Source organism: Amblyomma americanum, chromosome 8 (genome assembly GCF_052857255.1).
Source record: "Amblyomma americanum isolate KBUSLIRL-KWMA chromosome 8, ASM5285725v1, whole genome shotgun sequence".
Lineage (NCBI taxonomy): Eukaryota > Metazoa > Arthropoda > Arachnida > Ixodida > Ixodidae > Amblyomma > Amblyomma americanum.
In genome coordinates, this window is record NC_135504.1 from 48,632,143 (window position 1) to 48,643,538 (window position 11,396).

The window sequence follows — 11,396 nt, forward strand, 5'->3', positions numbered from 1 at the left end:
AATTAATTTCGATTAATCATTCAATAACGTTCTCTACACCAAGTATTCACGAGCATAAAAACTTAAATTCCGATGTTCCCGTCCCTAAACTCACGTGGTGTTTCGCTTTCTTTCGTAAGCAGCATCGAAACCTACAGAATTGATAACCTTTATGATAGCACATGGCAAGACACACTGGGGCCTATCTTACAGAAGTCTCAGTCTTGGGTTTGGCCAACACGCTGTCATATTGCATCCTTATTTGCAGTTGACAAGGAAACAGAAATAACAATTTTTGCCCTTAACTAGGACAAAATCAGCTAGGTGTTTTGTTAGATCATATTAAAGCTCGTTCTCTCGTCCCCACAAAAGGTGCGGTACTCCAAGGATGGCCAGACTTGATTACATGGTCACAGGTGGCACATTCTCTAGGGCAGCACCGTTCTGCTGACCAGCAGAACCCTTCAAGCGTGCTCTTACACGGATTTATTCCCCAGAAGTGGTGATTTCCAGACAAGCTTTAAGGCCCCACCCTGGTAGTTAGGCACGCATTGAGGACAATACCACAGCATATCAGGAGAAGGCGAGAGTTATAAAACCGAAATGCAAATAACGTTCAAGTTTGCCGGTTCTGCGGTTCTTGACGGGCATGCTGGTTTATGTTTGTGGCGCGACTTTTTGGTAGGCTAACGCTGGCAAACAAAAAATTTCCTGAAGACAGAATTGCGCATACTGCGTGTATACGAGCATAATTGTAGCCGGCCAAGTCTTTATCGAGGGGGCTCGCCGGCCGCCGTTTCGGTGCTCCTGCACCCTATGATGAAGCAAGGTTGCTGAAAGTTCAATATTAAACGCAAGCTTACCAAGGCCGTGCTTAATGTCTTGCTTTCAGCGAGTTTGCTTCGTGCTAAGGTGTAGGAGCACATAAAAGGTGGCCGTCGAGCAAGCTCGCTAAAGAATTGGCCTGGTGCACGTACTTTTCAAAAGTGGCTATACCAATTGCTTTGGTGGTCGTTGAAGAAGATGAACAGGAAGGTTGACTCGAGACAGCGCATTCATATCGGTATCAGATCATGGTAATCGTCAGCCGCGAGAAGTATGAAAGGCGAAAGGCACGGACGTTTGTCAGAGTTGTGTTGCGGCTTGGCTACTCTGTGAACTCCACTGCCACCTCCCACATCACTGGTGCCCGAGGCCCCAGGCATCACTGCAAGACCATTCACCCCCAACTGCCTGCCATCATGCATTATTTCGTATTTCGAACAATCCCACAGAGGTCGAATAAGGAGCACAGCCCGGCAGCAAGTAGGAGAAACTTATTGAAAACGGATTAGATCAGATTTGAGAGCGCTCACATGCGTCCGTTAGGTGGCGCCAAAGTATGCTTAAGTTGAAAATGACTTTTTGCTGCCTTACGGGAGTGGCTTCTGTGTTCATCTTTTCTTTTGCCTTGCCACGTTTCTAGTTGTCTTAGTTTTATTTCTGTCAAGGTATGCTGCCTAGCCGCTTGCCGCCTGCATCGTAGGCAGTCCGCCTTTGTAGAGCCGTTTAGGATATATACGAGTGCATCAAATTTCATGTGGAAAAACGTTTGTCGCCCGTCGCATTGACAGCAAATTGAACGTGAAAGGTAGCAGTTCGAATCTATAGCTGAAAAAAAAAACTTTCTTCGGTTTTTTGGGGCGGGAAAATTAAAAGACGAAAATCATTTACTGTTTCACTTTGGTGTATGTCACCTCTGAGGTTCCATTGACAGAGGCTCAATAGCCAATATCGCTGTATAACAAGCTTTAGGACAAGCATAGAAGCATTCTTCTAGCTGTTGCGCCCCGCATTTCTGGACGTAACAGTAAATGGCTCTGCCAATAATTATTTTTAAATAAAATGAACAACGAAAATGAAAATTAATTAGAAGCTACCAACAGCCGACTAAATCTGCACATCATCAAAAGGGTACATCGATCGCATTATACAGAGCACATGAAATTAGTTGTCCATGTGAGTGCCATTAACGTGTTGATGTAATAACTACAATAACAAAGATACTTACGCTGAGGAAGAAGTAGATGACGCAAGCGGTGATTCCAACCTTGTTGTCAAATCGCATGCTCAGGTACTTGAATTGGTAGGAGAGGATAAAAGCACAACAATCTCTTTTTAGGCAGCATCAACGTTGGTTATTACGTGCCGTGGCAATTATTATCGTAAAACCTTCGCCTACCCGGTGGTGTCAGTATAAGGAATAAGCAATCTTCGGCCTCTAACCAACGTTTCCTGATCCCTACCTGTCGTGGCAGCGAGGTTTTCATCATCATCGGACTAACTGCGCATACTATGGCAGAACGGCCTATCCACTAACTCTCCCGTCAACTCGGTCTCGTGTAAGCTACAACTACCTTAGGCCCACAAACTTCATAATCTCACCTGCCCCTTCAGTTTCTGCCGTCTTCTGCTACGCTTGCCTTCGCTCGGAATCCATTTGATAACCTTTAAAGACCTCGGTTATATTGCCATCGCTATAAATGCCCTATTGATGCCCATGTACGCTAATACGCAGCCAAACTAGCACATTCCCTGCCATCGGTTTTCTGCAAGTCTTTCTACATTGCGTCGCGAAACAAGAGGTAATTAATGTGTTCGTTTACCTGGAAAATAGATGTGACCCGTAGGCCATACAGAAGTGGTACGAGCCCAGCCGCGCCAATGAATGCAGCTAGCGGGATGCTGCTCACTACCCAGACAAGGTGGAATCCGTGCGCGTAGTAGTGCCCCACAAAGCTCACCACAGTCATCGCGTTCGCTGCTGACGCCAGAACAGACACTGCGAGGGCAAATGTCGGAAGGCGGCGTCCACCTAAGAAAGCTTCCATCTGGGCGGCTTCCGCACTTCCATCGCTGGGGAGGGTCGGCTGTGAGAAAAAGAAAAACAGCGGTGAGGCTTAACCCTTACAGTCACTGCTACATCATATTAATTTCAATTGTGGCAGTTTGAGTTTGCGCTCTTTTTATTCAGTGTGTATGGGCGAGTCATTCCTTGTGCGCCTGACGCCGCATTTGTGACCGACCGTTCTGAGATAACTTGATGGACCGCAGCGGTGGCCTAGTGGCTTGAGCATCCGCCTCGCGTGTGTGAGGTGCGGGGTTCGATCCCCAGTGCCGCCGCGTACCCACCGGCGTTACAGTGGGTACACGCTTTCCCCTGCCTGGTTTTCGGCTTCTTTAGGGTGATATGCTTGGAACCTTGTGCCATGGCGCTCTTTGGCCAAGGCTGCCCTTGGGCCATAAGAATTCATTATCATCATCAGCATCTTCATCATCATCATCATCAACTTGATAGCACAGTTACGATAGTGAATCTGAAAATGCAACAGATGCTGGCGAAATGGAAGGCGTCACGCTGGTGTAGTAGCGGGCGTGGTTGCAATCGTTTTTCACCGAGAGGATGTTAAGAAGCCCGTTTATTGGGAACTATTGTTGGCACCAGTCAAGTGGCTGAGTTGTTGCTCAGGCACCGATCGCGCGCGCACCCCTAAGCCGATAGCTTGGCCCCCTTGGTTTGTGTGTGTTGGCTCGTTTTCGGGGCTCCTCGACAAGGCGCCATCCCGGCGCCGCCGATATAGGTTTGTTTTGAGACAAACGCTGCAGATGGCGGCAAGCACGGTTAACCGGAAGTGAGGAGGCCCGTCCTTGTAAAGTCGCACTCAAGCCGCAAGACGCGGCCGATGCGCGGATCTCTGAGGTTTCGAGAGGGGGTCGCGTGTGAATTTATGGATTTTAACGGCGGACCGCGCAATTCGGAGCGAGCAGCAGAAGGGGGGAGCGCGACGAGGGCAGTGCGCGCGGTTCTGACTGGGTGTTCGGTTTCACTGAGCTTCCGCCGGCGTTTTTAGTGTTTTTAGGTCGGTGTGCTGTAACCAAGCGGAAATGCGCAATACATTCGTGGAATTCGCGCTGTGCCCGCGAGACTACAACAACATGAGCACCTGCATGCAATTGGCTCCTTCCGTTTGAACGAAATTCTCCTGATTAGCTCTGAGAAGCGCATTTCCTATTGGTTACAAAAAGGGTCCCCAGAATGCTGGCGAGAGGATTTAAGGGCGAGTTTTTGGTGCGAACAGGGAGATCGGAGGGAATTTCGCCTGTGAGTGCTCGTGCAATAAAGGGATAGTGTCCCGAAGAAGTTGTCCACTCTGTTCCGCAACCTGTCGCCGGATCAACGAGCCATCCGAAGAATTCAAGGTCAACGCACTCGATCTGTCGATAACCAACATCGATCGATCAGTCATCCATCACTTTACTCGAAATTAACTGCACCCTTGCTAATCGTTCCATATGGCTATGGGTCAAACCACACTCTCTGGAAGCAACCCACAGCTGGCTTCATCTCTCACGCCCGTGTGCATATACTGTGCCACAGCAGACTCCTTCTTTACTGCAGCTGGCACGTGTGGTGCCCCTCTCTCCAGATAACACGCTTCACCAAGAGTGTCTTGAACACGGAAAAAACTCGAGGACGACATCCTCTTCTTGGCGCTTAAGGCACGGCTGTAAGATGGTAGTAATGGTGATGTGTATTGAGAAGTATCTAGCCAGCACGAACATAGCAACACGTGATGGCTCGGTCCTGTTCGTGCCCGGATGCGGTTGTGAGCGCAGTTTCATGCTCTCCTCACATCTGATAGTGAAGCGGGCATAGCTGGCTCGAGATCTCGCGGTTTGAACAGCTAATAATAACTCTCGCTCTAAAAAACTGGAGAAGGAGCAGCGTTCTGCTAGAGAGCTCCTCCAGCAGTGAGTGTCCCTTCACTCCATGAGAATGCCGCAGCCCATTTGATCGCGAAACTGCTACGGTGAAAAGAAAAAGTGTCTCTTTTAAAGCCTTCAGGAAGCCGCTATTAATTGTTACTTGTCCGCATCGTCACTTGTCGGGAATAAGAAAGAGTAGATTTTTTTTTTTGACGCCACCTTTGAAACGCTGCTGCGGCGGCGGTGACCTGTATCCGCTGAGTCGTACTCAGAAGCACGTTTAACAGCTCCTCCTGCTGAGCTAGTTGGTGGAACATATGCAACATGTGGCTTTCAATAAGCGCAGTTGGAGTCAGCGCCCGTCCTGTCTGTCTTTCGGTGTGGTTTATGTTTTGTGTCAAATTTAGCGCTGTTTCTACATTTGTTCGACAATGTCAGAAGCACGTCATAAAAAATTCAGCCATACCGCCGGGCTATTCACAGAAACTTGAAGCAACCTTCGTTTTTGTCATAAATGTATTTGTAAGACCTGACACAGTTTAAGCACGGCAAGCTAATCCACTTTCAGATTACAACTTGAGGAATTATTCGATACATGTCGTTTCTCTCGTAAAATTTGAAAGCGTCTTGCAATGTATACGTACTGAACTGTTTGAAAAATTGTTACCGCTGTTATATACCTGTCTCTAGCTATGGTTCATTAGCATACCTTTGCATACAAAGCACCCACCTGGACGGTAACCTATGCGCACCTGCGTGAAGTGATGGCACTTTGTCTAAAAATGACTCGGCATACACACCGTAAGAGCAGCGCATTGAAATCTCTCTTCGATCAGTAAGAAATACAGCCGCAGAAACAACGGAAAGCAAATCTCACCACAGTTCAGCCCCCTTAAACAATACCAGGCGGAAACTACGACATTATACGAAACTCTCTAGTTCATATTTCCTGCTCAGCATTGATGTCAAGGATATATGCCCGTTGGGAGCGAGCTCAGGCAGAAACAAATGCATACGCCGCGAGCTTTGAAACCGCCCACTCTTTTCCCCTATCCCAAATATAAAACGGACAAGATGGCATTAAAATTACTGTTCAGAATACCCTTCTTTCCAAGAACACCCTTGGTATGATAAGGCTCCAAGTGCTTCTGCAGTTCTTAAACCGTTGCAGCAGTTTCTTTGCGCCATCTTAGAAGAAGAGGACCAGCTTTTTGAGTAAGGATGCCTGTATGTATCTAGTCGGTGTCTGTGTTTCTTCTCGTGTTGTCGCCACCGGTTTAGCAACAGGAAGCTGCTTCTAAAGTGCAGATGCCTAATTCTTTCCCGATAACGAAAGTACGAGCGCACTACAATGTTGGCGTCGTCAGCAGGTGCCCTCATTCTTATTCTTCGATGTGCCAAGACTACTGAAGCGTGGACGTAGACCTGTTTCCTATGGTAACGTATGTTGCCGGGCTAGTTGTTTTTGCAGTGCCACAAGTATACGTAGTACTTGTAGCGCCATGGATTTTTCGAAAACTATTGGCTATGGTCGCCCTGGCTTTGGATTGGGCTGACCAAAGACCCTTTTGGCAGGATTTCACTTTAAAAAGCCTAGCACCAGGCGGCGAAACCAGTGCCTGCCCATTGACATTCGGTATCGAGCCCAGCGTTTCCCACGTTAATTCTCAAGTCTGACGGACTTCTGTCTGGTCGGGATGGTACGTGGCGAAAGTAGCTCGCGCCGACCAAAAGGAAGAGCACACAAAATATAATCAGGAAGAGACACAAGTAATCTTAAAAAGTATTGAAGAAAAATTCGCGGTTCTTTCTGAATCATTTATTACACAGACGACAACGCTAACGCTTAATCGTAACGACGGCAATTTGCTTCTGATATACGCCAGATGCCTGGATTCTTTTTTGGGCTGCATTTAACAACCGATTCTTCTCTTATATACCTCATTGTAAACAAGACTGTCGCGTTAGAGCAGAAACTTCTGTCTCCTTTCTTTTAGTTATTGTCATCTACTTTCATCACTTCCTGCATGCGAGGTTGATGCTGAAACCCCAAGGCCTCCCCGCTCTCGTCACTGTGTTATGTGTCCGTCTAAAGAAAGGCATTTGAAGCAGTAATTTCAGTCTGAGACGTCTTTCATGTATAGCTCCTAATGAAGACTTTGACGTCAAAAGGCAAGCAGTAATCAACATGTCTTTCATATAAGCAGTGCGCAGAGCACTGCGATAGGAACGTTGAGAGAATGACTCAAACTATGCAGAAACGTACCTTGTGTCTAGATTTGGCAAACGAGAAGTAGAGGCCGGTTGCGTAGCCTAGAATGGTGAGCACACCAAACACGGCATAATCGGCAGCGTCTAAAGTCTTCGTCGGCGACATTAAAGTGCGAGGCGAGCTTTCTATTTAGAGCCCCGCTCAGTTAAATGCCTGAATGAAGATACTTTTGGCTACACTCTCACATCGACGACGAATGTAGCACGTCTATAGATAGCATGAAAGCTTTGCTGCCAGTTACGCGCCGTTTTGTGTTCCACCGATACAGCCAATGGCTTCAAACGTTGCAGAAAGTGTCGTCATCTGTTTAAAAGCACTCAGATGATTCTCTTCCACTCCAACGTAATAGAACTGCGAGCGTTGCACATCGTTCAGCTGGTCGGCATGTTTTACCCACAGTTTTCCATGGTACGATTCGCAATAAAAACTCCACTTTGACATCTAATTTGTGAGCAGAGGCGCTTAGAGAGAGCGGAAAAACCTACACCACCTGCTCGTTGGTCGTACACCTTTCCGTTTTCTCTTTATTTTCTTCCGAATGCGGTGCGCCTCCGCTTGGAGAGGAAAATGTTTCCTGCGGTAGAGCACAGCTGGTGTCAAATGGATTGCCAAGCGTTGCTTACAAAATAGAAAAACAAAAAGTAAGCTGACTGTGCATATACTGCTATGGCGACCATCAGCTGCAAATGCTTGCAATAACACGCGAGGTTCGCACCACATGACATACATTTCTTACAATCACCTGGTGTAATTGCACTACACGTGGAGGCATAATCCTATTATTGCGTTTAGCATTCAAGGGTCGGTGAAATCGTTCACGAGGGTTATGAACGACCAATGATAGAATTTCGTAAAGAAGGAACCGGAAACTTCAAGACCAAAACCTAAATGCTGTCGCATTATTAACGAAAGAACGCAGGAAAACAATGTAGTGGCAACCGGTTAGTATCTAAAAGAAAACATTTAACTAATATTTTAACTTAGCAAAGACATACAATGCTTCTTTGAGAATGGCAAGTACTCAAATATTTAACAGCTGCTAACAAAAACGTGATTCCACTGTAATTAGTGACAGAGTGGGGCAGGGAGAATTTTTTGTCGCGCACCAATTGCCATATTGATTATTTTAGGTCATGATCAACTGAAACGTAAGTTATTTGATTGCTTCCAACTTTAAAGAACATAGCAACGACTCAAGGAGGAAAGTTATGAATGGATAAATTATTACTTTCGTGCAGTGAAATATTCAAGCTTAAGTGTAATGGCCTGATCATTAGCATGGTTTGAATTTTCTATGTGCTGGACAGAAGATAGGCCATTTTGATAAGGGTTACCGCACCCAAGAGTCCCGTCAATGAGATGAGAGTGAACTAATGCAAAATGGAGATAATGTAATGTCACTTTCATAAAGGTCACCGCACTCAAGAGTCCAGTCAGTGAGATGACAGTGAACTAATGCAAAATGGAGAGAATGTAATGCGTGATATGAAATGCGTGATGAAAGGTGGCAGCTGCCGCAGCAGGCTGTCTCGTTGAGCAGATACTATCGCGTGAAAGTCGGCAGCTGCCGAAGTAGGCTTCTCCAATGAGGAAGTCGGTCTCGGACACTGAGTCACGTAATGGCCATTGCCATCACAGCGGATATAGACGGTAAGTCTACCAGCATGGAGCACCAATAGTTCGCTATTGTGCAGCCGAAAATAGAAGCATGCTCACACCGGCTCGAGGGAGGCGTCAAGCGGAGGAGGTTATTTGTATTGGGCCTGCGTCAGGAATGACGTCTCGATGCGGACGTTTCTTCATTCTGGCGCCGGGAATTTTTTCCAAAAGCGCCCTAGAAAATCTTGCTTCGAGTAACGGTAGTTTATTTGGTGACGCTCAGGTCGACGAAAACAGCGGTGGTCCGCCGTCGTCAGGCTCAGCAGGGCCTCGCTCGGAGCATGGCAATGTGACTGCGCTAATACCCTTCTTCTTTATCATGGCCCCGGGGAGGAAAAAAGCCATCCTTGCGACTCCTGATGCCGAAAACAAGACCGGGTCGTAATAGAGTTTGAGACGTTGAACGTGCACAGTCTCACGGCCACGCCGGCGGAGATCGGCACAGGGCATGAGTCGCTCGATAAAGTAGTTGACGGGGGTGTGCGCTCCGGAACGCGGTAGGGGTCATGATATTTGGAAGTAAGCTTCTTAGACAGGTCAGGAGTACTAGAGGGTATCAAGAGCCACAAGAATGAACCGGGTGAGAAGGCAGGTTCCAGCTAATTGTCGTCATGGTGGTGTTTGTGGCGCCTCTGAGCGTCTGTCGTGAGCGACCGTGCAATCTGGCGGCAGTCTTCTGTGTGTAGGGAAGCTTCAGAGACAGCTCTACAATTGATGCGGCAGGGCGGTAGGGAAGAACTTTGTCTAGGGGAGGGGATGGATAGCGGCCGTACAAAAAAAAAGCGGACAGAGCCCTATGGTAGACTGCGTAGCAGTGTTACAGGTGTACGTTATAAAGGGTAGAACGAGGCCCTAATTCGCCTAGTTGGCAGCGGCGTACATGGCCAGCATGACATTTAGGGTGTGATTAAAGCGTTAGGTTAGACCATTTCTTTGTAGATGGTAGGCAGTACAAGTCCGTTGAATTATATTGCATTCGGCGAGCAGAGCTTAACGATGTCAGATAAGAAAACGCGTCCCCTGTAAGTGAAGAATTCACCAGGAGCACCGGGGCTCTTACGCTCCACCTTCGTCGTGTGGGAAAAGTGGTGCGGCTACAAGGTACCTTTCCACGGGCTGCCGATGAGTCAGTAAAGGCGACGCGGGGACGACCTCCAGCATAGCCACAGCAGCGGCGACAGTAAGCCTCCCCTGAAAGCAGCCAGAACAGCTTTGCCAGTGCACCCTTATCTACATTACGAAGATAGCTGCCAAGGACAGCCGTAAATGACCTTGCTGAGAGTACTCGGGGGTCAGCAGGGTCCAGTAATCATGACTGACAGCAGTATGCGTCTTCAAACGATAAGTTGACGGCGAGCGGTTTCCTTACCCCGCGTGGCCTTGCGCGTGTCCGGGCCCTAGCACTGATGCGGAACAAGTGCGACCACCTGCAAACAGGGGGAACGCCACTCGTGAACCTTCCGATGTCTGCGCGACGTCGAGGGAATCCTCTTCTGAAGCTTAACACGTGACTGGGGCATGTTCTCAAGGAAAAAGTGTATAATTGTGCCACAGTGCACTTTTCAGGGCACGCCTTCTTCCCCATGCCCGGCCTCCACCTGGGGATTTCAGGGAAAGAAAAGCCTATAAAACTCGGCGCCGAGCACTGCTGAGAAGCGGCGCCTCACCGAGACAATTTAACTGAGAGGCACACTCAGTTTCTCTGCGTGTGTACACAATGTATATAGCTGTATAAAATTTTCAGTGTCTTCCTCGTAGCCCCGCCTCTGACCTTCGTCTGCTCTCCAGCCCAACCACGCTACCTGAGTCCTAACAACAGGATGGCAGCTATGGGATGTCCAGGTCAGGTCACCGGCTTCAACGGCTCCCTGCAGCTACGGGAATAACGGGTCGGCTAGAGCTCGGCAGGGTGAGCGCCCGATGTTTGCCACTCGTTTCGCCAGACCGCATTGGCACAAACAGATGCTGGGAGTGGATCTTGGGTTCTCTGGGAGGAAATAAAATTTAGGCAGTTTTACGTTATGTACGCTTCAAGCTTAGGCTTGTGCTTAGCGAGAATTAACGGCACAAAGTGTTATCCGCGATGGAGAGGTTCAAGGTAGAGTACCTGCTGGATATTCTATAAGGACTGGGTATCCCAGAAGGCCCCACTAAACGGAGAGATGTGATTTTGTACGCTGTGTGGGTGGAAGAGGTGACAGTGAAGAAAGCAGGCTATTCCTCGGAGAGGATTCATGAAACATAGAAGGGACGACTTCTTGAGCAGCAAGAAAGACTATGGCTTCATCATGAGAAAGAAAAGCAGTTTCTTCTTGAGCAACAAGACAGACGAAGGCTTCGCCAGGAGAAAGAGAAGCAATTTCTTCTTGAGCAATAGGAAAGACGAATGCTTCGTCAGGAGAAAGAGAAGGGTTTTCTTCTTGAGCAACAGGAAAGACGAATGCTTCGTCAGGAGAAAGAGAAGCAATTTCTTCTTGAGCAACCGGAAAGATATGTGCTTATTCAGCAGAAAGAAAAGCAATTTCTTCTTGAGCAACAAAGAAAGACGAAGGCTTCGTCAGGAGAAAGGGCAGCAATTTCTTCTTGAGCATCAGGACAGACGAAGGTTTCGTGAAGAAGGAGAAAAAGAATCGGAGGCTAACAGCAACAAGAGATGGGCGGAGCTAGAGCCACTACGCAAACGAGAGCCGCATGAACTTAAGCGTAAACTTCAGTGGCTGAATAAGCATAGAGCAATAGC

General features: G+C 47.9%; 1 protein-coding gene across 1 annotated transcript in view; it reads right to left on the bottom strand.

The window, feature by feature from the left end:
- Nucleotides 1-7,176, bottom strand: part of LOC144100310 (putative sodium-dependent multivitamin transporter) — a 65,440-nt gene extending 58,264 nt beyond the window's left edge. The window contains exons 1-2 of the mRNA XM_077633295.1: nucleotides 6,992-7,176; nucleotides 2,625-2,888 (exon numbers count right to left, since the gene is read on the bottom strand). Of these exons, the coding sequence (XP_077489421.1) occupies nucleotides 2,625-2,888; nucleotides 6,992-7,102 (375 nt within the window). The 5' untranslated portion in view covers nucleotides 7,103-7,176. The remainder of the gene's footprint in view (nucleotides 1-2,624; nucleotides 2,889-6,991) is intronic.
- Nucleotides 7,177-11,396: the final 4,220 nt, after the last annotated feature.